The sequence below is a fragment of the Chaetodon trifascialis genome, chromosome 2 (genome assembly GCF_039877785.1).
Source record: "Chaetodon trifascialis isolate fChaTrf1 chromosome 2, fChaTrf1.hap1, whole genome shotgun sequence".
NCBI classification, from domain to species: domain Eukaryota; kingdom Metazoa; phylum Chordata; class Actinopteri; order Chaetodontiformes; family Chaetodontidae; genus Chaetodon; species Chaetodon trifascialis.
Window position 1 is genome coordinate 23,067,920 of NC_092057.1, and position 26,508 is coordinate 23,094,427.

At 41.7% G+C, this 26,508-nt stretch overlaps 1 protein-coding gene across 1 annotated transcript; it reads left to right on the plus strand.

Moving 5' to 3' along the window:
• The first annotated feature begins 5,337 nt into the window (after positions 1 to 5,337).
• adra2c (adrenoceptor alpha 2C) lies at positions 5,338 to 8,015 on the plus strand. Its single transcript, XM_070990367.1, has one exon. The coding sequence runs from the start codon at positions 5,762 to 5,764 to the stop codon at positions 7,109 to 7,111; it is 1,350 nt and encodes a 449-aa protein (XP_070846468.1). The 5' UTR covers positions 5,338 to 5,761; the 3' UTR covers positions 7,112 to 8,015.
• The last annotated feature ends 18,493 nt before the right edge of the window (positions 8,016 to 26,508 follow it).

The window sequence follows — 26,508 nt, forward strand, 5'->3', positions numbered from 1 at the left end:
TTGGACTACAAAGTCCTTGACAGTGGTGATTAGGAAGAAACATGCTGTTTTTAAAAAAAGGGAACAGAGAGGTAAAACGACTGGTTAGGACTTGAATGGGTCAGATGAAAAAAGCTACATTTAGAGAAAAGGAGAAAATTGAGAAGTTTAAAAGCAATGATCTAAAAGGAGTGTGAATGGTGTGTCAGTCATGACAGGTATATAGAGGAGAGGCAATAGCATAGTATAATTGGATGGTTTTCCAAGGGGCGAACTGATCATTTTAATACTTATTAGCTCAGGTGTCATGCAAATGACTTTTAGAGCTGGAGTGAGGGACTCTTACATGTAAATGAATGTCCATTACATTCAAGACTTTGTCTGATGAGTTCACACAGTGCTGATTGAGCCTATCGTCATCAGGTAAATCTCAGCCACCGCAGCTTTTCCTACACACCTGGAAGGGGAGGGTGAAACGAGGGGTATTCAGTAGGTTGCAATCTGCAACCTCAGTGTTTGATGCTACTAAATCCTACATACGGGTCTCGTCAGAGTCAGACCACTGAACAGGCTCAGTGTTAAAAGGAACTGGGTACTAAGTTGATAACAAGCTGACATTCAATGACAAAACAGTGGCAATTTAGTTAAAGTGATCTGTACGATCATTGGTGTGAAACTGTCTGATCTGTCTCACATCATCTGTCAGAGAGCAACTTCCAAGATAGGTGGAAGCTGATGATAATCTTACCAATGGCTAAACCTGCTTTCTGACTGTCCCTTGGTGTATTGATTTATTAATATATTGTATCATGCTTTTTGTCCCTGGGTCCATGTGCTCTACCTGCCTGCAAGACAAATTAGCCCTGGGTGCAAAATAATTGAAGTTGAACATGTAGCTCTGACTTCATATCTGTGTTGTTGTTTTTTGGGGTTTTTTTTTTGGGGGGGGGGGGGGGGTTGGGCATAAACCAAAATCATACACCTTTGCACGTTAAATAATATATCTTGGTGCTTTTTGACTTAGCCTGGGGTCATCTAATGTCATCTAATCCAGTGTTCCCTTACCCCTCTGTGCTGTCTATGAAGTATTCTATATTAAGTTTCTTTAAACCTATTACTGATGAAAAGAAAGTGAGTGGTTCGAATACACCCTTCCAAAGCATCTTCATCATACACATTCTGAAGGTCTTCCTCCCAGCTTTTAATAAGCCTATCAATACTGTGCTGTTTACATTTCAGAGGGCTGTTATAAAAATACGTGATAAAACCTATACTGAATGTAAAATTAATTGAACTTATCAATTGGTACCATCAGCGTGTCAGTCTGTGTTGAATTGAAATTTGTGTTGATAAAGTGGCAAACTTGAAGATAAGCAAAAAAGTCCCTTTGTGGAAGCCCAAATGTACTTTGCGCCTGCGTAAAGGACAACAGGACATTAGTATCAAACAAATCTCCAACCACCCTTAATCCCTTCTCATGCCAGGAGCGGAATACAGCATTTTCAACACCAGGTAGGAAGTTCCTGTTACCCATAATTGGGGTCAAATAGGAAAAGGCGCCTCTCCTACTAACATATGTATTCATGTCATGCCAAATCTTAATAGAGTTTTGCAGTATTGGATTATCTCTCAATTTGGAAGGGTATTTCTTTTTACTAGTAAGCTCCCCTAGTAATCTGTAGGGTGCACAACCCCGCGATTCGAGGGGGTCCTCTCTTCTTTTCAGATAACATTGAACCCATTCATAAATAAATCTACTATGACAGGCCCAATTATATAATAAAATGTTAGGGAGCGCTAGACCTCCACTGTCTTTTGGTAACTGTAAAGTTTTCATACTCAGTCTTGTTTTTTTTCCCTGCCAAATAGACTTTGAAAAAACCCTTTCAATCTCTTTTGCTTGCTTTTTGGTAATATAAAGGGGCAACATCTGCATAGGATAAAGTAGTCGGGGGAGCACATTCATCTTTAATAAATTTATCCTCCCCATCCAGGAAATTGGCAAACCCATCCATCTATTAAGATCATTCCTGATATCTTTATGTACGGTGTTAAAATTTTGTCTCAATATATTCCTTATATTTGGGGAGACAGAAATTCCTAAATATGAGAATCCCAAGGCAGACCAACAAAATGGAAAGTTAGATATGTCCAGCATATTCTGACCATACCCAATTGGCATAGCCATTGATTTGCTAAAATTAATCTTATATCCAGAGAAGGATCCAAAGGTTTGAATAACTGACATTAAAGCTGGTATGGATTCATGTGGGTTGGTGAGAAAAAGAAGAACATCATCTGCATATAATGTAATCTTGTATGCTGTAGATTTTATCTGAAAGCCTGCTATGCTACGGTGGTTTCTGATAGCCTCTGCCATCGGTTCGATGGACAGTGCGAAAATAAGTGGGGACAAAGGGTCCCCCTGATGAGTGGACCTCCCCAAGTCAAACTCTGATGACCTTGCTCCATTTACAAGTACACTTGCTAGGTGAGAAATATATCAGCCTAATGAGGTTAATAAATCCCTCCCAAGTCCGAATCGCCTGTGTGTTTTTGTTTTTTTTTTAACTCTGACTGCCATTGTACTGACAATCACACACACACACACACACACACACACACACACACACACACACACACACACACACACACACACACACACACACACGCACACACACACACACACACACACACACGCCTATAAATGAAAAAGCAGCTGGGAGTGATTGAATGTTTTGGATCAGCTGCAGAGATATGACATTATTTTGGAAGGAATCCAAGACACATCGACAGCACCAACTTTATTTTTCATTGTGATAGATTAAGGATTAAGCTTCCAAAACACAAAAATCCCCTGCATTTTAAAACAGTCCAAGAGAACCAAATAAACAATTGATCTTACTACATTGTTTTTCCAACAAGGTAATTTGTCACAGAATGGCAAAGTACCAGGTTAAAAAAACAGCCCCTGCTCTGTGAGGTGATGCTAGCAAGAGGGAAGCTCCCCTGGGCTAGATGTTGTTCAGCTGAACTATTTGTTCTCAGCTCTATAGTTGTCTGCCCAGGAAGCACTGCCATTTGTCTTTGTCAACAGCTGACACTATATCTTTCCTTATGGGGGGGGGGGCTATATGGAAACTACTGCATATTAGGGAGGGTGGGAAAATTAGAAGTGGCTGTCATTACTGGTAACAGCTTTGATCTCTATAGGGAATAGCCTTTGTTAGCAGGTGGCTGCTTTTGTCTTCTGTGCTCGTGATGTACATTTATGCTCAATATACAAGCAGATGATTAAGAGTTCCTTAGCAGGAAGTAGACGCCTGTGGCATTATGTCAACCAGCTATTATGAGGAGCTGATGAGCTGATGAGCTGATGAAGCACAATAACCATAGTGGTCACGATATTGGATTTCAATGGGCCAAAAAAGACTGGTCATGTTTCCATGGGAGAAAACATCAGGTGTTTTTACGTTTAAAGCTCTGTTAGATGAATCTTATTAAGCTCATATTGCTAAAAAAAAAAAAAAAAAAAAAAAAAGGCGATTCAGTACGTCACTAGATTGAAAAAAAAGAAAAAAAAAAAGTCTTGATTTAGAGAGATAAAAGCATTCAAAGCAGTCTCCTTGACACCTAAACACTGGCTTCTGGCTAATACTGTAGCAGGAAGAGGCAAATTATTCTCTCAGAGCAGAGCACAATGTTGGAAAGAAGAAAAGGGCTTGGTAATAGCTGAAGTCACTCACTGGTGCCCCAATTATATGGACAGAGCTGTGGCCCCGGGACACAACTTAATGACCTTAATAAGGCTTGTCTGTCTGTTCAAAATCAGCTTAGAGTGCATCCAGCCTGACCTACAGGATCACTCTAGCCTTAGTTCAATTTAAACAGGCAGCATGAGAAGGAGCAGCGTGTTTGGAGGATGGGTGGGGGACAAGTTGGAGGCTGTCCGCTGTCCTGACGGTGTTTCCCAGGGGAATAGACCACTATCCCTGAGATACTCTCATTCCACCTCATAGCCCTGATGAGGGCGAATTTGGACCTGACCATTTCTTGTGGCAGTGGGTGCTCTTTAATTCAGTATGGCTGATTAATGACAGGTACTTAGCTGGGAGACTGGTCAATAAACACACCGGTCCAGGAGCTTAATACCAGGCTGTATGCCAAAGGAAAGATGGGCTTTCTCCAGGTGGAAGTACCACCCAGATCAGAGGGGGTTAACAGAAGCAGAGAGCCAAAGGGCAGACAAAAACTTTGTTTGCATGGCTAGTGTGCATGAGCATGTGTGTCCTCATGGGAAATGAAAACACATGAATAAATAAAGACAAGATAACCTGGGAGTCACAGTCCTGATTGATTCAACCGCTTATTATGTGTGATAAGGGCCACCAAGGGGATGTTCCCATGACGTTAAGGTGTGCACTCATTTATCATACACCATGCAAGCCCCATTCAGCTCTGTGCACAAGCACACTGCTTTCCATGCAGAGGATTTAGCACCTTTGATATCCCCAAAAGCTCACAGCTTCTCATCTCCATCAGACAACTGCACCATGTAATCCTGTAATCTTCTTATCAACACAATTACCACAACACAAACAAACAAACAAACTAATAATGGCAGGAGAGTGAAAGGAAATGATAAAAGTTACCTCTGCAAGGTCACACGGCTCTTTCTATGTTCAGCCAACGGGGCCAATTAATCAGCACAGCGCATTATGTATTTACCTGATGACTGTGTAGGTCTCATATTATATATCTAATGGTTTGTGGGTTTGTTTGTTTTTCCACATTTATGATGCGTGTCTTCGCATCTTTGTCCCTCCGAGACTGGCTGTTACAATACTGACCTCCAGTGTGCGCACTGAAGGACAGAGCAGCGTGTCCTCCTTGCTGTCAGTCTGTGCGTTTTGTCAGCAATGTGACCCGCCTTGCTGACCACTCTCTAAATACTGAAGAAGACCTTCAAAAGTCAAACAAGGAGCAAGATTCACTGATCAGCTGTCCTCCGATCTGCCCGCAGCCAGTTTAAAGCCACATCGGCACGAACAGGACACGCACGAAACACGCGCTCCCGCCGCAGCAGACTGCACTGATCTTATTGAATTGAATTGAATTGATTTTCAAACAAATGATCAATTCCAAAAAGCCTTTTTTTCTATAATATAGTTGCTTATTGCATTTTTTTTTCTTTTTCTTTTTTTCATCTCCTCACCACCTCTTCTCCGCGGTACAGAGGCTCCCTGCCAGCTTGTTCTAATGCAAAGACAGAGAGAGAGAGAGAGAGAGAGAGAGAGAGAGAGAGAGAGAGAGAGACACGTGGTTGTTACAAACCTCTCTCAGGACACAGCGGGGAGGCGGAGGTGGAGAGATGCGGGCGCAGTCGGGATGGGAGAGGACGTGCTGAGGAGGGAGCCCGCTCTCTAACCATGGAAATTCAGCTGCTGAGCAACCTGCGCGTTTCTGGAATAACGACTTAAAGGACTTTGCATATTGTGTTTTCTTTCTCTCTCTCTCTCTCTCTCTCTCTCTCTCTCTCTCTCTCTCTCTCTCTCTCTCTCTCTCTCTCTCTTACCAAATGACAGACTTGCACAGAGGATGTGGAAGATCGCAGGTGAGGAGAGAAGGAGAATGTCGTTTGCTGTAGATTTCTGTAGTGAAATATACGCTGAAGTCCCAACGGGATATTTCTACAGATTATTTCCGCACATTTAAATTTTTTAAAAGTCATACCTTGACTAAAAAAAACAAACAAAAAAACAACAAAAAAAAACGACTCAGAATGGATTTCTTTAATAGCTCCAGCCTGGAAGACAGGGCAGAGGCAGAAAACATCTCCTCTAATTCCACCTCTCAGAGCCAGTACACGCAGCTCGCCATCTGGGGTCTGGCCGGACTTGTCAGCTTTCTGATTTTGTTTACAATAGTCGGGAACGTCTTGGTCGTTATCGCCGTTTTAACGAGCAGAGCTCTGAAACCACCCCAGAACCTTTTTCTCGTCTCCCTGGCCAGTGCGGACATACTGGTGGCCACCCTGGTCATGCCCTTTTCTTTGGCAAATGAACTCATGGGCTACTGGTTTTTTGGCAAAATCTGGTGTGACATCTACCTGGCTCTGGACGTTTTGTTCTGCACCTCTTCCATTGTTCACCTGTGTGCTATTAGTTTGGACAGGTACTGGTCAGTGACACAGGCGGTAGAGTATAACTTAAAGAGAACGCCTAAAAGAGTTAAAGGGATGATTGTGGTGGTGTGGTTGATCTCGGCCGTCATCTCCTTCCCACCGCTGATATCAATGGACAGAAGCAGCAATGAGGCCAGTCCCCAGTGTATCCTGAATGATGAGACATGGTACATCCTCTACTCCAGTATTGGCTCATTCTTCGCCCCCTGTGTCATCATGATCCTGGTCTATATTCGGATCTATCAAGTGGCAAAGACCAGGACCAGAACAATGTCAGAGAAAAAGAGGGATGTGGACTCGCCACTGGAGAATGGGATGGACCAAGCCGAACCAGGCAGAGGGTCGTTGAAGTCCAACATGGGCGGGAGCATGAAAGACCAGGACCGTGAGAACGGGCATTGCCAAGAGCAGGCAGGTCGACCCCCTCTACCGAACGAGCCGAAACATCCACCAACAGACCACGAGGACGACTTTGATGACAGCAGTTCATCAGACGAGAAACCTAAAAAATGTTCCAGTTCCTCCAAACATCAGCACGACGACAGGAAAGACAGGAAGTCCAGCCGGAAGAGCAGCTCCGCCTCTAAATACTCCAGCAGGAAGTCGCGTGCCAGTTCCAAGTCTATGGAGCTGTTCTCATCTCGCCGCAAACGCAGGAGCACCGTCAATCGGAAGAAAGTCTCCGCCGCCCGGGAGAAGCGCTTCACCTTTGTTCTCGCCGTCGTCATGGGCGTTTTTGTTGTGTGCTGGTTTCCGTTCTTCTTCTCCTACAGCCTGTATGGAATCTGCCGGGAGCCGTGTCAGATCCCTGAAACGCTGTTCAAGTTCTTTTTCTGGATTGGCTACTGCAACAGCTCTCTGAACCCGGTCATCTACACCATCTTCAACCAGGACTTCCGCAGAGCCTTCCAGAAGATCCTCTGTAAGTCATGGAAACGTTCTTTCTGAATGCTTCCCGCACGGATGGGGTTGTAATAGACGTTTTACCCAGCAGACACAAATTTAAAATGTTCTGAGCTGTAGGATAAAGTGCTGGCCTGGAGGGGCTGTCACACCTTTACTTTCAGGGATTGTACTTGAAGTGAAGGAACGCTTCACGGATCAAAGGATTGAACTAAGGTGCAGAAAAGGGGTTTAAAATACACGAGTAAGCTCATTGATAATATCCACTGAGGCTGCTTTGGATTCTGGCATGGGCTTCGGCTCATTTCCTCTCCTCACTGACTTCTTCTCCCTTCATTTAAATACAGTAAACTGACTCATAAAGGTTACTGGGATGCATGCACGCCACAGTGGCTACACTTGCATGAACAGCACAGGAGACAAAGAGTTTACAGAGACACTTGATTTATAACGTGACCTCATTCACTGAATATAATGCGAAGGCCTTGACAATCTCCAGACAACTGTTTGTGACGTCAGACAGCGTTATCTTCTATCTCTGTCTCTCACTCGTCTCGTTTTTCTCTACCTTTCTATAACGTCACACTCTCAACATGAGGACCAATGGGACGAAGGGGCTCCTTGCTTACTGTGTCAGTAGCAAAACTGTTTCACTAAGAAACTCATAAAGACTCATCCTTAAAAACTAAAGTCACATTTCTGCGTCTGTGTTCTGAGTGTGGCTCAGAAGTGTCTAAACTGCAAACTGCAGTGGAAACTTTTTATCAGGACGTGTGTATCGGACTCCGTCTGTTTACAGTGTCATGCACAGTAGAGTGGTATGAGGGCAATTTCCCCTCTTTGCACCCTCCTCTGAGAAAATATATGGAATGCAGCTGAGGCAGATGGGAACCTACTGAGGCTTTCACTGTGTGTGTGTGTGTGTGTGTGTGTGTGTGCGTGCGTGCGTGCGTGCGTGCGTGTGTGTGTGTGTGTGTGCGCGCGCACACGTGTAAAAGAGAAAGATAGGACTAAGTATATAATGTAGAATTATGTTGTGATAAAATGAGCCGGAGAGTTTACCGCATCTTAACCCAACTGCCAGTTAGTGATTGTCTCTCTCTGTGTGTGAGTGTGTGTGCGTGCGTGTGTGTGTGCGCGTGTGTGTCTGCTTGCTCAAATGGCTTGATTCTTCCTGGTCAAGTGTCTTTCTCTTCTCCTCCATCCTATTTACTGTCACGTCTGTTTTTGCCCTTACAGCCACAAAAAGCACTTATAGCCGCAGTAAAAACCAAACACCTTATCATTCTGTTGTCATGTCTGCTGCTTGTACACACATATGAATCCACATGCACACGATTATTATACACACAAAGACATACAAATGACTTCTGCAGAAAGTATTTTCATCTTTTCATTTCAAGCATTTACAGCCAGAAGGGATGCTTTTTTTTTTTGCTCGTGTAAATAATTGAAGACAGTACAGTAGTATTGTGTGGTGCCTCATTATCACACATATATCAATATGATAAAAAAAATGTATTGTTTGTATAATGAACAACACTGAAAGATTTTCCTGTACTCCCAAACTCTGTCCTTTTCTAAAAGAACAAGTGTTTACATCTCTGCTTTGAGCACATTCAAAAAGATCAAATAAAGAGATTATTTCAACTGTCATTTGAAAACTGTGAGAATGCATGACTGCATTCCTCATGACTGAATATTTTTACGTAATTTTGTCACTGTTGTTTATGGATAATGATCTTTCGTTAAAGGTCCAGTGAGTAGGATTTAGGGGAATCCATTGGCAGAAATGGAATGTAATATTCATAATCCTGTTTTCATTAGTGTATAATCACCTGAAAATAATTTGAATCCTTGTGTTTTGGTTACCTCAGAATGAGCTCTTCATATCTACAGAGGGAGTGGTTCCTCTTCCATGGAGTCCGCCATGGTGCACGGCCATGTTTCTGCAGAGCCCTGAATGGGCAAACCAAACACTGGTTCTCAAGAGCGTCTTTTGCATTTTTTGTGAGTTTTGCAGTCATCTTAGGTTCTCCTAAACACTTGAAAAGGGAGGGGGTGACGCAATGGTTACTCAGTTGGTCGCAATCTACAACCTCATCACTAGATGCCACTAAATCCTACACGCTGGACCTTTCAGTGCAATCTTTTTAAGGTAGCCGCTGTGGTTAGTGGCTGTTGTTCCAGCTCGAGGGAATCAGTGAAGGGTGTGATTTAAAGTGTAAGGTAAATCAACAACATTTGTCATCAAAAATCTGGGTCAGGTTAGTGATCTGTAATATATCAGACTCAAAATGTGGGAAACTGATATCCCAAACAATGTCAGCGCTAAGTTTACCAAAACTGCAACACTTCATTAAGAGATGCTTGTCAAACTTCAAATTCACAATATGAAACAACTCATTTAAAGTGGCGCCAAATCCTGCAGCAACCAATTAAAACAACATTCATATCACAAGCACATGAGACAATTACACCAGTGATTCCCAACCAGGGGTAATCGTTTCCCATGGGGCACCTCTGCAGTTGGGAAGGGTACAGTACATGGAGGGATTGCTGAGTAGCTAAGCTGAAAAAATAGAAAAGAAAGAAAAAATGTAAAAAAAAAGACAGTTGATTTATTTGTCACAATAATCAGTGACTTTCCAGCTAGATTTTAAAATAAAAAAACTCTTACTTTGTATTTCCCAACCACCACTTGTTGTAATTGAGTCCTCTTTGACTGGTTGTTCCACCCTGTGCTTCGAGTATAAAAAAGCTGTTTCATATTGTGAATGTATGACCAAGTACGACCAAAATGTTGCAGTTTCAATACACTCCCTGCTGATAGTGCGCACGACTTCAACACGACTTGGATACGACTGTACACACAAAGTTTTGAACTTGCGAGAATCTTTTGTAAATGAGGCTCAAAAGAGAAAACACTCCGATGACACTGCTAAGCTGCTTCCTCGACAGGCTGAGCAGACAAAATGAAGCCTTGCAGTGTAAACACTAATGTAATCAAAGTCAGAATTAGAATCAAAACAAAGGCTCCTGAAGGATCACTCGTGTGATTTTTGCTCTTCCTGCTTCACTGCTCTCACATCACACAATCAATGATTCAGAAAAGTTGAACTTTATTGAAGATGTATGATGTTATTTCAGTGACATGTTATTTCTCCTGCTCAGAGACAGTTCTGGGTCTCCCACTGTCCGTAGCCAGTATCGTAGGTGGAAGCAATATCTTTTCTGCTCGTGCATCATTTAGTATATCCTCCAGAGATGCATCTCTGTTTTGCGTACTGACCACATTACATTTGTACACTGTGTTGTACCCGGGAGTGCTTTCACAAAGCCTGATGGGTGGTTAGGAACAGACTGCGTAGTTGCACAAAATTATTCATCCAGCTGTGTCCTTCTAGCAAGCATCAGTAAAAGTTACTAGAGAACTGATAAGATACAGAAAATCCTTCTATCCCTCGGAAAAAAAAAACAAAAAAAAAACTACTTTATGTGCCATCAGCAGGGCCTCACTGCACCATGTATGGGCAAGAACTGGCTGATCCATAAGCAGGGGTTAGCTGCCTCAGCTTTTACTAATACGGTGTGTGTGTGTAATGGTGCATTAATGTGTGCTGATAAAAAAACACCACTCACCAGAGACCCTCCACCCCAATCAGAGGTCAGATCTGGGTGAGGGTTTACCAGGAAGCCCGGACCCAGATAAGGTATATAACACACCCGTCCTCCCTCTGCCTGCCTCATTTTTCTTTATTTATCCCCTGAAAGCTGACTAGAGTCGCCTCCATGACCAAGCAGAATGGATTCTGTCATTGCTGGCCCTCCCTCGTCAAAGTGTTTATGGCTTGCTGCGTCAGCAGGTCGCACAGTCACGCTGCTGGTTTGTTCCTGTGCTGCAGATCTGAAGCAGAGTCCATCAAACGATCCTGAAAAATGCACAGATGGAGATGGAGTCGGCACTGCCTCACCTCACGTCCCTTTTCGACTCAGGTCTTTGAAGATGCCCTGAGGCTCAAAGGACAAAAAGGAGAACTAAATATGTTTTTTTCAGCCCGTATGTGAATTCAGTTCACCTTATTTATTTAAGAATATTGTTGCATTTGCAGGCCAAATGCACCCTCTTGCTCATGTGGCAATACTGACGAACAGCAAATGATAAAAGGGAAACATTTTCATGCACTAAGCCTCGAAAGCATCACTCCATAAATCTTTAAAGTCCTTAACTGTGTAGCCTTCATGACAGTATCTTCAACTCAGCCTGACCTCCCAAATCCCCCGTCTTCTCTGCCTTCCCCACACATGTCATAACTAATTTCACCAGATCGGCCTGAGTGCTCAGTGGGCGGGAAGTGGCAAATCGAGACAAGCCAGATTGTGATATATTCCATGTTTGTACATTATCTTGTGGCAGGCACTCTTATAGGTTACAAAGCTAATTTCCCTGAGATCTGATTTCAAATAGAACAGAAACATACAGTATATTCCTCTCTGAGGGACCTGGCGTATAGATTCAAGGACCACGGTCTTATGAATCCATGGATAATTGATTAACAGTGTCAGCCTTTTCTCTCTTCTTTAAGCCTACATTGCCTCCTCCGCCATCTTGTGTCTGTGTGTATCATCACACACCCTGTAAACTTTGAACTTCACCAGTTTTCTCTGTTCAGCACTACGCCTCACACCACAAAGCTTATCTTGATCTCCTCTACCTGTAACCTCTACCAGTGTTTTGCTGAAATCTTTAGACTCAGCAACCACAGAAACACTATTTTGCAACAGAGGTACACACACACACACACACACACACACACACACACACACACACACACACACACACACACACACACACACACACACACACACACACACACACACACTATTAGCTAAATACATGTAACCTCTTTTAGCAATGAAAGCTGGACCTTCGACTGCCTGTGTTATACAGGACATTAAATGAACAGAAATATGTTTCTTATCAATCCTCAGTCTCAGGTGAGAAGATCATGTCTGTGCAGCAGGTATGGAGCCAGAGCCAGGAGGCAGTTAGCTTATAGCTTAGGATAAAGGCTTGAAACAGGGGGAAAAGATTGTACCTGACGCTCTCCACTGATCTGAAAACACCTGTAAGGCTCACTAATCAACACGTTACTGTATATCCTTTGTTGTATCAGGTGGAAAACAGCAGCGCTTGCTGACTTCCAGGAATCTTGTCAACATCGTGATGCTGTCAGGTAAACAGTAAAGATGCTTCACAGAAGTGCTGAGCAGATAAATAATCAATTGTCAAGAAATGTTACAACTTGTGTTAATCTACACCTTGTGATTTTTACATTTCTGTTTGTGTGAACAAATGCGGCATTATTGTGTGTGCAGTGTGTTAATTGGTGAGCTCTAGCCAAACTACCTGTTTCCCACTGTAACCAGCCTTTATGCTAACCCCCCCCAGGTTTCAACCCTTGTGTACTTCATAAAACAGTGATTTACATTAGAATTTTTTAAATTAATTAATTAATTTTTCCCACGATGAACAGACCTGATGTAAAGGTACAGTTGGACAGTTTTTAGAAAGACGCTTCTTTACTTTTTTCTTTTTGGTGAGAGTTAGAAGAAAGCATTGATAACACTCTCATCTATCTGTCAATTTACGAAGCTGGAGCGAGGAGACAACTAGCTTAGACAGGAACCAGGGGAAACGGCTAACCTGCCTCTGTCCACAGTTCAAAAACACACTTTGCTGGTAGCGCCTCTAACTTCCTGGACGCTTGTTGTCACTGTGAGGTTACCAAGCAACAGGACTCCTGGAAGCCACTGTGCCCAGAGAGAAACGGTTCCAGTACATGAGTAGATCCAATCACAGTTTGTCATTTTTTGCTTTCACATTTCAAAATGTGATGTGCTAATGAGCTTCAGAGGTGAAGGTGTAATACTAGACTTGCAGTTCATTCTTCCACTCTTTATGCTAAGCTAATTGACCCTTGGCTATAGGTCCGTACTAATAGCCTACTAAAGCCTTTTTTCCCAAAATGCTGAACTATTGCTTTAAAACAGTTCCTCCTGAAGCACACATGCACACACAAGCATGCACACACATGTGAAAGGTCTTATGGCTATCAGTATGAGGGAGGGCACTACAAAGATGTGACAGCGACTTAAAACAGCGACAACCACCTGCTGTGCTCATCTCTGCTGTGAGCACACAGAATTCAGACTCTGAAATGGATTTCACAACAATGACAATGAATGTCACGTTCAAGCCTTTAAGCAAAGAGCATGTGATGAACGGCATATCATTTGCCGTGCCTTCTAGCAGTGTTGCTGCCATGTTACAGTACTAGAGGTGCGGTGGCTTGATAAGTAAATCCAAATGAGAGACTGAATATGAATACAAGAGTGTTTGATTAATAAAACAGAAAGTCCAGAAAGGGTTATATTTCAGTCAAAAGGCAGGTGTGGAGCACAGGCGACTCTCTTGCAGGGGGAAATGAGTTATCTACTCAATCACTGCATCCTTTGATTTCTTTAGGGTTCTCCATACCTCTTTTCTTCTCCTGGCGAGGATGGAAAAGCACCATCTGCCATCAGTCTCACACTCCTCACACTATCTCAACCCCTGGCTTTCACCCTCTTTCCCTCTCTTCCTCTATCAATCTATGCCTTCTCCTCACTCTGACAGCAGCCATCCATTGTGTGAGCTTCTACTTGCACAACAGAGGAGGAGTGGAACGCGTGCGCACACGCACGCACGCACACACGCGCACGCGCGCACGCACGCACGCACGCGCATGCACAGCCTGGGGTAAATACACCTCCAGTTCACTGTAGTTTTAGTACATGGGCGATTACCTTTTATCTGTCTACTAAAGCCACTCTTAATAACATTGGCTGAATCAGTGCTTGCTGGTTTAATTAAATGCTCTAATTCAAGGCAAAAGAGCCATAGTCTCTGTGGATTGCATTTTAACAGCAGAGTTATCGATGTGTATTTCACAAAGGAATAGCACCTTCAACTTTCTAACAGCACTGCCAGATGGTCAACTTTGACTGCTTTTCTTCCTGTTGTTTTAGCTTTCACATGTGTTTACTTCAACCCGCAACCAGCCTTAAAGCCAGCAAGGTTTATGTACAATTCAAAACTCAAAATAAACTTAAATAAAAAGAAATCTTATTGAGTGACCATGAAAAAACTCCAAAGATTTATGTCTCAATACACATTTTCCACCTTTATGTCCATGAGTAAATGTATTTTATTTCTGGAGTGAAACCAGGTAAATGTGTAGAGGAAAAAGTATGGCTCCTCAAACTAAGAGCGATATATCATGAAAGGGAAGAAAAGCTGATGGAGTGGGGGGCAATCATATATTTACAGTTTCAAATGCTCCATTTTTGTTTCACTTTGCTTTTTTTTCCCAGAGTCTAAAAAGACTGAGTCTGCAGCCATGCTAGCAGCTCCGTGAGGCACAGTGTGCTTTTAGCTATTGTCTAACGTCAGGATGACAGAAAGGTCACTTTGCAAGTTATAAACAAAAGTTGTAGCAGAAGTCATATCTGAAAAACTTTAATTTTGACCTGTTGATGGCGCTAAATGAAAAGTTAAGAGAGAGAAAAATTATTACCATTCATGTACAGGACTCATTTCTGTATGACATCTAATTGCAATCCATCGACTACTGTAGATGTTGAGACATTTCACTCAATACCACAGATGTGTTCCTCAGGGTGGTGCTACAGGGAAAATCAGGGGATTACCGCAGTCATTTGGATTCATCTGAGAACCATGAATGTTTTTACAAAATATCCATTTAAGTCTGGACCAAACTGACCAACCAACAGACTGACAGCCGCTAGCATGGTGAGAAATATATCTGAATTGAGAATATATTATAGTTCAAATATCTCTTCCAAGGACACATTCCTCTTTGGGCGAGAACTATGTACAAAGGCTACAGTGTTTTTCTTTGTCCAAAGTCATGAGCTTTATCATGGGATACTCGTGGCTCTATATTTCAGCTTAGTATTGCATTTAGAAATGTCTTTCTCGTGCTCTGGTCTCTGGTTAAACGGCATCCATCTGGCAGCCGTACAGCCTCGGGGTCAGAAGTTCATTCCCTGCTCATGCTTTCTTTTCTGTTATAGCCATCCATCTCATCCCCCCACGACACCATTCCTCTCTGTCTGTAAATCAAAACGATGCAGAAAATGAAAAATGGCCCACATTTCCTCAAACAAAGCAAACGGGGGGAAGGTTGTCCATTAGAGATGATACAGGTTTGGATTTTTAAAGGAACAAGCACTGTCAGACAAATCCAAATAGGCCTTGATGAAAGGTGAATTGCCCCTTAATTCGCCCTTTAATTTATATGCACACTTAAACAGAATTTATATTGACATTTGTCTTGCTGTGGCTTTGAGGGAGAACATAATCAGCAGAATGTGCTTTTATACCGTAATCTTTTCTGTTGCCTGTCAGTTGGCTCAGCTCTGGATGGTGCATTTAACACACAGAGAAATCTCAGTTGTTGCTTCATATCAAACTTGCAGCTTTTAAAAGAGCACGCCATTTGCAAATTACTTGTGAAACATTAGTATAATTACCATAACAAATTAGACTCTAGTGCTTGCCCAAATCATTAGCCTTCAGATTATCACAGTGTGTTTATTAAAATTACCAAAGGGTTTCTTCAAATTAAACAAGCTGTCAGAAAGGATACACAATTCACTGTCTAGCCTCCTTTACTCATTTTGCATTGCTAAAGAGGATGGAAAATTCAGAAAAGTCTTTTACCATCTGCTCCTGTGATGAACTCAGCAAGCTTTTCACAAGTCTTTCACTTTTAATAGGGCAAACAAACAGGTTTAATGCAAAATCTGTTTTTACACAACGTAATTGGCAGCATAGAGGCTGAGGCAGGTGGTTCTGTCAATTCAATCTGTCAATTCACTTCAATGTTTCCGTTCACTGACCTACAATATTGATTGGTTCATCTCAAGGGGGATGTCTCAAACATTTAATGAACTTTAAATAATGCATTTGGGGCCAATTATTGGAGCAAAATCACTGTGACACTGTGCTTGATTTTACTGACGTCTGAGATTACGTACTCAGGCAGTTTGAGTTTTCATCTCAGGGTATTCCAGACAGGCATGTCTAAAAACAACTTGCTCTTCACTCAGGCATGTTTGATTTCAGCTGATAACGATTAGTGCTAATTTAGCATTCATTACATTAGCAAGTAACTCAAGTTGAGTCCACCAATCAATAATAAGGTCATATCCTAGAATACATTAGGCAAAATTAACACCCTGGAGAGGCTGCCTTCTGTGTGGTGACAGCACATAAAACCATAAAATAATAAAACATGAAAACTTAATTTTTCCTGTAGCCACAGAGGCATAATGGATGTCTCCAACTGTGATTGGTGGACATGTGGTCAGACAAAAAGTAGGAGGTTTACACAAAGATAGATAATATTCATTTAATATGAACTGCAGCACAATGGACTTCTGGGGTCTTAAGTTATTGGTGAAATATTAAAGGCTTCTTCTTGTCCAGTGCATGATGGGATTCACTCCTGCCCCCGTGACCTCCCCACTCTACCTAACTTGCAGTGCCAAACAATGGCACACTGTTCAAATGGATGGGATAATGGTATTCTGCTGGCATGCACCACTATATATAAAACACCACATTTTATATGCAAAACAGACTGCATAATGAAATGAATCATGAATATTATGCAGAAAGATAATGAATATCAGTCGCCTCATTCCAGATGCCCTTTTCACTTAAATGAAGCAAGCCAAGAACCAAGTCCACTGAGGGAACCGCAGTGGGTGAAGCAGGTGTGACAAAGTTGGAGATGGGATGGAGTTATTATGATGTCAGCCTGAAATGTCACATTATTCCGCCGTGGAGCTTCCAGGGGAGGGAAACTGTGATAGAAGGACAATTTTCTGCGTCATGATTTTCCTATTAGCATTTGCTACATCAGTAAAGATAGTTGTGAGCACGTCCACATAATCTTCAGCAGGTCAGGATGCTAGCCGCAAAGACCAAAGCGATAAAGAACACAGATGTCCTCACAGTGGAATTAAAGCTCCAGAGTGAAATACACTCTATTGGTGACTTTATGATGTGATTTGGTGATCATAATATCTGTGGCTGTTCCTCGTTTCTTTTATATGGTGTCGCTAGTAAAGCCTGTTTCGCAAGGGAGCTTTAATTCCAGAGCCCACACACCTCTCCATTTTATATTACAAACCTAATATATCTCCAGTTCCAATCGTTTCATGTTATCGCTCAGTGCCAAACACACAATCAGATATAGCAAGTATAGCAACAATCTAATCATCTGTGACATGTTAGCCGTGTTGTGAAATGGTACAAATGAGACATGATATGTCTTCCTCCTTCCTTCTTTTTTAGCTATTGTGCTAATTCTGGCACATTTACATTGTTGCCTAGTGCTGATATGTTGATTAATGTGCACTGTCCCAATTCAATAAATAAATAAATAAATAAAATGAAAATCATTAAAACAGATAACTTTGGGTATCAGCAGTCTGTCTATAAGAGAATCACTTTACAGTTGTGTCCCAGTGTCCTTTCTTAGACATGAACTCCAATTGAAACAGGCTAAGTTTAATGCATGGAAACAGAACAAAATAATCAAATAGAATGCAATCCATAGGCACGTCCTATTTATCTTGTTTCATTAGCAAAGACATACAATTTCATCCATCTTTGTTTTATGGGCCTGGGAGTGTTTGCAATATAGAAGTGAGTCACTAAGTGAGCCAATTTGCCCTTATTAGCCTGTTAATCTCCCTAATTAATTTGACTCTTGGGTAAACAGCTGTATATATGCAGTCTCTTGAGGCGCAGTCTTGTAGTGGCTGCACACACACTCCCTGACACACGCTGTACGCACACTAACACTCATACAGCTGCACATCTGCCTTGCACACAAAAACACCTCAAAATTCATATAGACACAAACGCTCCCTTGTGTGTGTGTGTGTGTGTGTGTGTGTGTGTGTGTGTGTCCCCGCTCTCAGTACAAATCCTTAGACAGCTAAGCTTAGACCATGCCTGGCTGAGGATGGTGACAACAACCAGATCGACAGCTTTACAGCTGCTGGCGCGGCTCTAGGGATGACGATGTCTGTGTGTTGGTCGGCCAGTTCACCACTTTGATCCACACAGAAATATATCAACTATGAGATGGATTGCTATAAAATTTTGTACAGATATCCTCAGTCTCCTGAGGAGGACTCCACATGACTTCGGTGATCTCCTGACTTTTCGTCTAACATGTTTGTTTGACATTTTTATTGAAATATCTTGAAAACTATTGAACGGACTTCCACGATGATCCCCTGACTTTTCATCTAATTATTTGTAAGCTAATGACATTCCCATCAACCCCTTATGTAGTTCGGGTTTAGAGCTAATTAACAAGTGTTAGCATGGCAACACACTAAACTAAGATGATGAACATTGTATGTGAAGCCTGCTTAACATCAGCATGTTAGAATTGTCATTGCAAGCATGTTAACATGCTGATTTTTTTTTTAGCTGTCGTCAAAAGCAAATATATTTCTGAAAATAGAAAGAACCAGGAGACATATAATTTAAGATGGATCAAACCTACATTAAGTAAAACTGGATTAAACCTTTTCTTTTTCATCTCTTCAAATAGATCATTTGGTATTCACCTGCCTTTCACTCTCTGTGAAAGCCTGAAGTCATCCATGACTCAGGTGTGAGAGTTCAAAGGTCAGGTGAGTGAGACACAGTGAGGACACAGAATAACAATATGCAGTTGACACAGCAGCAATTGATTTCCCATGCAATCGTACTACTGGTCGCCTAATGGATGTTTTGTCTTATTGACCATATATGTGTGTGTGTATACGTATATACATATATACATATATGTACATACATATATATATATATATATATATATATAGAGAGAGAGAGAGAGAGAGAGAGAGAGAAAGAGAGAGAGACACACACACACACACACACACACACACACACACACACACACACACACACACACACACACACACGCACACACACACACACATTTGTGTGAGAGATATTGATTGGCAGGTATTAGTGCTGATCCTGAGGTTAACTATTGGAGAAAGACAGGGATGCAGAAGGAGTCTAAATGACGAGACATCTGCAGGGTCCTGATTTATTAACCTGTGGCTCTTGTGGTTTGTGATGACATCATTAAAGCTTTATTGCCTAAAATTAAGTTTTGAATAATGGCAACCAGGATCCGTGGGCTCAAGGGATAAAAAGAGGATGTGAAAGGGAAAGAAAAAGAGAGGAAGAAGAGGAAGAGGCAGCTCTAATAAACATGAATGATGAATTGCTGCTTCGCAATTGTGGATGTAGCCATTAAATTTGCAGTACACAAGCAGTTTAAAATCCATCATTCATGGATGGAAGTGAAGATGTGAGTAGAAAATTATGTAAATGGGAATGATAACACAAGTCCAGACTATAAGATCAGGTGTCAGTGAAGGCAGGTGAAGGTAACAGCAAGTCAAGGCAATATATTTTCCTCTCTGCAGTCAGTGCCTGTAGGATATGTCTGGACCCTAATGGAATACCTACAGGCTTCATTTTTGCTCTAATGTCACACCAGAAGGGCACTGGCCCAGCCACAGTGGCCCTCTGTTTTGCTGAGATGCCCCACTGCTCTGACCTTTGAGCAAAAATCAAGCACGATGCCCACTTTTCACTTTCACTCTTGCTCCTCAGAGTCTGTTGCTGTCATCTTGACATGCTTGCACAGACTCCCCCATTTTCTGGCCGACCTCACCCAGAAAATGTATCCCCAAGATTAATTTGTGCTTTTCTTCTCATGCTGCCAGGGTACACTGCACCTGGAGAGATGCAGGAAAGAGGCTGAAAAACAGGTGTGTGTGTGCGTGCGTGCGTGCGTGCGCGCATGTGTGTGTGCGTGTGCGTGTGTAAATAAAAAAGAATGGACAAAAGAAGAAGTGCGATGCAGAAATATTTGGGAAATTGTGCCTGCCAGTACGAAGCTAGAACTAGGGTGTGCAAAAAAATACGAGTCTTCAGTACTTCACCTCCTCCACCACTCTCTGAGGATTACGCAAGATAATCTTGAAGCTGAAGACGCTTTTGGCAGCACAATAGTTTCACAAGATCTTGTCTTGTGCAGCCTTTTGATGGAAGCGATAGGAAAATCTCGGGTCTGCTTATCCACAGGTGGTCCCATATGGGGCTGGGTTTGCACGGCTTCCAGCACAATGTGGTGTGTAATCCTGCGGCGCGAGATGGCTATGCTATGCCTGAGGAACAAGACGAGGGATAATGGAATATTAATGCAACGTGGCTGTTTGTCTGAGCGTGTTAGTGGTCCATCCATCTCAAGTGCAGCACACACCTCTGTGATGGATGCACAGAGACGCAGAAAACCTGTGTGTTATTACAGGAGTGATGACTGCATTGGAATATCTGCTGCAGTTTCCATTAAGGTACACACACACACCCACACACACAAAAGATTACATTTCCTCTAAGAATTTATAACGCCTTGCCACATCATACATGCAGAATGAATGCACATGTCTGATATATCAGACAGTCACAAGGAAACTATGGTTTGTTCTTTAGAAGATGTGACTCTGTCAATCAATATTTCTACGTCAGCCACTCACACTAACACCAAACCAAGGGGCATTATACTTATCTAGTGCTTCCTCCTTTAAGATATTATTTTCTCAATCACTAGCCATGTGCTGTAAGGTGTATAGCCTTTCAAATTAAATCATTCAATTGAACAGCCTCTGCTGCAGATGCAGGGGAGCTGTGATAGTGGAAGACAGTTTATAAGGAACAGGAAAATGAAAGGGGTTTGGTTGTGAGGAAAGCCAGATAAAGAGAGGAAAAAAAGCATGAAAACACTAACACTGACAGTGAAGTTTACGGGAGATAAAAGACTGAAATGGGGTTTGAAAATAAAGGAGGAAAGATAAATTGCCGGTATCTCAAGGCTCTTTGTCCAGTTTTTTTTTTTTATGTCTAACCTTGAGGCTTAGAGAGATCCACCTGCTTCATCGTTTCAGGTCCAAGGGTGACCAATAATGTGATATTGGTTGCAATTCAAACTAAATAAAACAGAGTAAATCACAACCCACATAATAAGTTCATGTTGACCTGATGGTATACAGTGCTGCAGGCTGACAAGCTATATAAATCTTTTCATGTGTGGTTGGAAATGTTTTTATTCACTTTCTTCAGTCTATTGGACAAAGGGGAGAAAAAGAAAGAAAACATTCATCAAATTTAAAAAACAACAACAACTGACTGTGACCACAAACCAGCCAGTCCAGAAAACGGTCTCAGTGTGCAAACACTGTGAAAAGAATGACAGAGCTTAGACCAAAGTGATAATTATTTATCTGTCAGTGAAGTTTCTCAGGTTTTCTCTGGTCTGTAGAGACATAAATAAATAACCAGTCATAAATAACCAGGGCTGCTCTCGTCCCTCCTTTCCTTTTCTCTAAGTGTACAAGACAATTGCTAGCCCCTAGCTTTCTTGTTTTAGTGTAACATGGGTTGACACATGGTGGGCAAGAAATGCAGGTGCAGAGAGGACCATTCCTCTATTTGCACTTGGGGAATGATGTAGCCCTGGAAACCAGGCAACACAGACAGGCTGGGAAGAAGAAATAATCAGACAAGCACATGCAATAAAGACACCGGTCCACTTGGCTCTCAACGTTACTCTTTTGGTTCAGTCTCACAGCTCTCATCAGCTTCATTTCAGGCAGATGTTTTCAGGAAAACAGCTGTGCTAAACCCACTCTACACTGTAAAGACAAATTGAGCGCCAGCCCAGACACGTGTTCCTCTGTGTCTGCTAACAAGTTCAACATACTAACAAGTTCACCCTACTGACATAATGTGATAATACTTCAAATCAAAGTTACGTTTACAGCTTGTTATACTGCACCCAAGTGGACTAAAAATATATTAACGCAGGTTCAACAAAGCTAGCATAACAAGTTTCTCCACAGATTTTTGGCAAAAATGTCTAGAAGTAGCTACAATATAGTGGTCAGATAATTTTTTATTGTATAAGACTTTATTTAAGAAATCAAAATCTTTAGTGTTTGTAAAACAAAAAATCTGCATCTTGTAGTTGCATTCACTGCATGAAAAACCACATTTTCGACCCGTAAATTCCCGTAAATAACTTCAGCCGGCTCCGAATATCGTCGGAAATGAACCATCTGTCGGCGGGGGGCATGGTTAATCGCGCCTTCGTGAAGGTGCAAATAGCTCTAATTAGCACATGAAGGCTACCGACGTTGATCTACTCAGGCTGGCCTGCTGACTTCAAAAACAACCATTGGATGATTCCACAGGCATTTTAAAAGGAAACCATCATGTGATTGGATGACAACTCTGCTGCTATTGGTCATCTGTGCGCCACAAATAATAATAATAATAATAATAATAATAATAATAATAATAATAATAAATACATATTAAATTAAATACTATATAATAAATTAATATATTAAAAATAATTATTATATTGTTATATTTATGTATATATAAAATATAGATGATGTAGGGGAACTACCTTGATTTGATGTTGCAATCGTTGATAAAATGACAGGGCACCACCTTCCTCAGCTAGGAAGGACTGCAGAAATTAACTGCTATAACGCTGATAAAATACTAACGAATGAACAAACAGTAAACCAGTCTGATAATCTGAAGTGTAAACTCTGGATACAGGGATCGTATATATTCAGCTCAAAAGGACACCATCTAACCAGGACTTATATCAAAATATAATTTATTAAGCAGAATTATGGATAATGAGTGATATATCATGAATGGTACAACAGAAGATATGAGGTGATATGACAGAACACAAAAGAAACTTATGGCAACGCGATGACAAACAAGTTTGGCGATAGTAAGAAGTAGTTGTAAGGGGATAATGGGGACACAAACGTAAAGTTAAGGGATTAAACGAGCAGTTGAGAGAATTTGGATAAATTAGCAGTATCTTAACCTCACGGACCAACTCTTATTCAAACCCGCTTAGCATGCCTACTGGATTGCTGGCGTCCCGGTGAGTTCTGCTCCGAACTAACTCGAAGATGCCCATGTGCTCGTCCGTGGCTCGATCTGCTCGGTGGTCCGGTGGAAGGCCCAGGCACACCAAGGTGAAGAGCTGATGTTGGACGGTGATGTCTCTCGAACTGGGTTCTACGGCGTCGGTTACAGATAAGGGACAGCTCCGGATGGTTGTTAACCCAGACCATGGATCAACAGCTGGCTGCAGGGTTTTGGTTCGGTTGAGTCCATGAGGGATTATTTTAGACGGATAGTAACAAAATTGATAGTCTCTTCGATGGCCGATCGAAAAGGGTCTACAAAATGATTATTATTTGACTAAAATTTACAGACTAAAACAAAAATGTGTGGCTTAGAAAAAGGAAGGTTTACGGCAAACTATAGAAACACGTCTTCGGAAAATTAAATCACGCTACTCGGTATGGCTTTAGAGTAGCTCGAAGACGGGAAAAACTTAAAGAGCAAAACGACTGTACAAGACTAAGACAACTAAGAAGTAACAAACAAAACTAAAACAAACTGAAACATAACTTAAGACAAGACAGAGTAACGCGCACTGAATTCATGCTGTGGCTGCAGACATTTAAATCTCGCTCCGGGGCGTGTCTAATGGGCAGGCCGTCACACACGTTAGACGGTTTATGGCGCAAAATGTAATCTTGTCTCATGGAGCTGGAATTAATCAATGATTCATACGAGGGGCTCATCTGCTTCTCACTATGGTCAATCACATATATTTTGAATGGACGATTTTCAATGACATTTCAACATTGTTCACAACATGCGTTAGGCAATTCCTATGATTGTATGACAACATTAAAGATAATCATGGTAACAATTTCATCCTAATATGTATGATGACTCACGGTATAACTAACACAAAAATAAAAATAAAGAAATAAAGAAAGGCAGACTATATTTGCCTACTTATCGATAAATTTGTCAAGTCAAGCATATTCATTCAATCTCATACTTCAGGTCAGAGATACTGGGAAAACACCAATATTATGCGTACAATGAGTCCTGTAAGGTGAAAACATCAAAAGTTAAGTTTAACATAGAAGTTTGGTTATCCTGGAGTATTGAGAAAAAGCACACACGCATATACCACAAGTTGCTTAGGAATGTTCAATTTACAACCCATCAGCATTATCTGATTTTTTGGAGGTTCCTCTGGAGCCTGGCATTTGTCTCTCCAGGCGGTTTTATTGTCTTGATCTCCCATGGGGCTATCAGGAGAGAATTAGCGTTGCCATGAGAAACATAGTGAGGAGAAGGTGAAGAGAAGGCAACCTTTGATGTTGAGGTGTCTGTGTCTCTGGCTTCCCCGAAAAGAAAACATGGAGGAGATTCCTCAGGGCCAGACATCTTGTCTCTGAAATTAACACCTTCCTTGTAAGCAAACCAGATGGTCTATAACTCAACCAGTTAGACTGGTTTACAACTCCGTTTCTCTGGAGTATTGCAGAGAGGGTAAGAGAAGGTCAGTTAGAGGCCAGTTCTGCTACAATGATATATATATTTTATTTGATTGATGATTCATTGATTCATCTGGCAATCCACCTTCTACACTACCACACAGTAGAACACAAAGAACACAGTTGAGAGAAACATTTTGGAAAAAAAGTCTTTAATGAAATTGTGCCACACACATTAACAAGGGAAGGAAAAAAAAAAAAGAAAGGATATGTGGGGGTTCACACAGTCTCTGGGTTGGGCCATGCCGCTGTTCTACGGTGCATGCCTAAGGCCTCTGAAAATTCCTTTTTGCTGCCTCTGGGTCATACACAGTTGGTGCCGGTCGCTTTGATGGGTAAGCAAACTAGTTTGCTTACTTTTACTCATAAAATGTGAAACACCAGTCAAAAATGTTCTAATATACAACATGATTGCTAATCCATTTTGACATACTCAATTGAAAACAGTGCAAAGACAACTTCAACTTCATCGAATGTTGTAAATATCTGCTTATTCTAAACTTAATGCAGCAACACGTTTCAAACAAGTTGGGACAGGAGCAACTTAAGTCTGGGAAAGATGTGGAATGCTCCAGAAACACCTGTTTGGATCATTCCACAGGTAAACAGGTTCATTGGTAACAGGTGATCGTATCATGATTGGGTATGAAAGGGGCAACCTGGAAAGGCTCAGCCATTCACAAGCGAGGATGGAGAGAGGTCCACCACTTTGTGAACACATGATTGTATAAAGGAGATTACTACATGGACTCTGGAAGACTTTGTGAAACTCTTGTTGGTTGTCTGAACTTAGATTTTCCCGAGCACCACTTCATTGTCATTGGAGTTGAATACAGGTGAGGTGTCATTGCCTAGCCCTTGCAGAGTAAAGGTGAGCTACAGAAAAGAAAGAAAGACATCCCTTTATTTGTCACACAACACAACAACACATTGTCTACTCAGTATCTCTTTCATTTTCTCAGTTTCTCTATCTGGCTCTGAAGATTGAATGCATTACAGTGGCGTGACAAGGGCCCATTTTGAAGGCTCTCTCAGATGCAGCAGAGAAATGCAGCCTTCATGACCTGAATTTGGAGGATTAATGGGTGGATTCTTCGCAGCCCAACCTATCTCAAGATTCATTGTACACTGGTGATGAGTGAACAGAGAGAAGATGCAGGAAATGTAAATGGAGAATTAGCCTCCAGGTGTTTTACCTCAACCTCAGTCAAAGGAATAAATCTGGATTTTGTTAAACTGTCAAATACACATAGCCTCCTCATTGGTCTACCTAGCTACCCTGCAATGCTACAGTATTAGTTACTAAAATATAATCATTATTATTTATGTAGTATTACATGTGAGTAAAAAATACAATTGAACACAGCTACTAGCTGATTGTCAGCTGCAACTGTCAAAGATGCTAGGCGACAGCAGCAGGGCGTCATGGCACAAGGATGAGTCCAGATGTCTCATTTAACAACACTCAGTTCAGCCTTCGCCACATATGAAGACCTCTGTAGAAATTATCTTCCGAAGGATGCGACCGCTGAAGTGAAACACAGCTTATGTCTGGCTTTGCCTCCTTTTCTCTCCTTCATTTCTGCAAGGTCAGTTCACCCAAATACTTTCCTTGTTCAGGAGATATAAAGTGTCTTTCTCCCCTGTTCAGCTCTACAAGTGAGGAGATCAATAGCACTCCTGCTCCAAACTTAGAACGTCTGCACTGAACCACCCTCTTGACAACAACTGGCATGACAACAGTGCACTCTTTCAACAAAGGTTTCATTGTCACAGTAGACAGTGTGAAGTGCTTCATGCTAAAATCCTCC

What these genes read in the sequence shown, in the direction of transcription:
- adra2c (XM_070990367.1), top strand. Translation starts at nt 5,762, where the DNA reads ATGGATTTCTTTAATAGCTCCAGCCTGGAAGACAGGGCAGAGGCAGAA.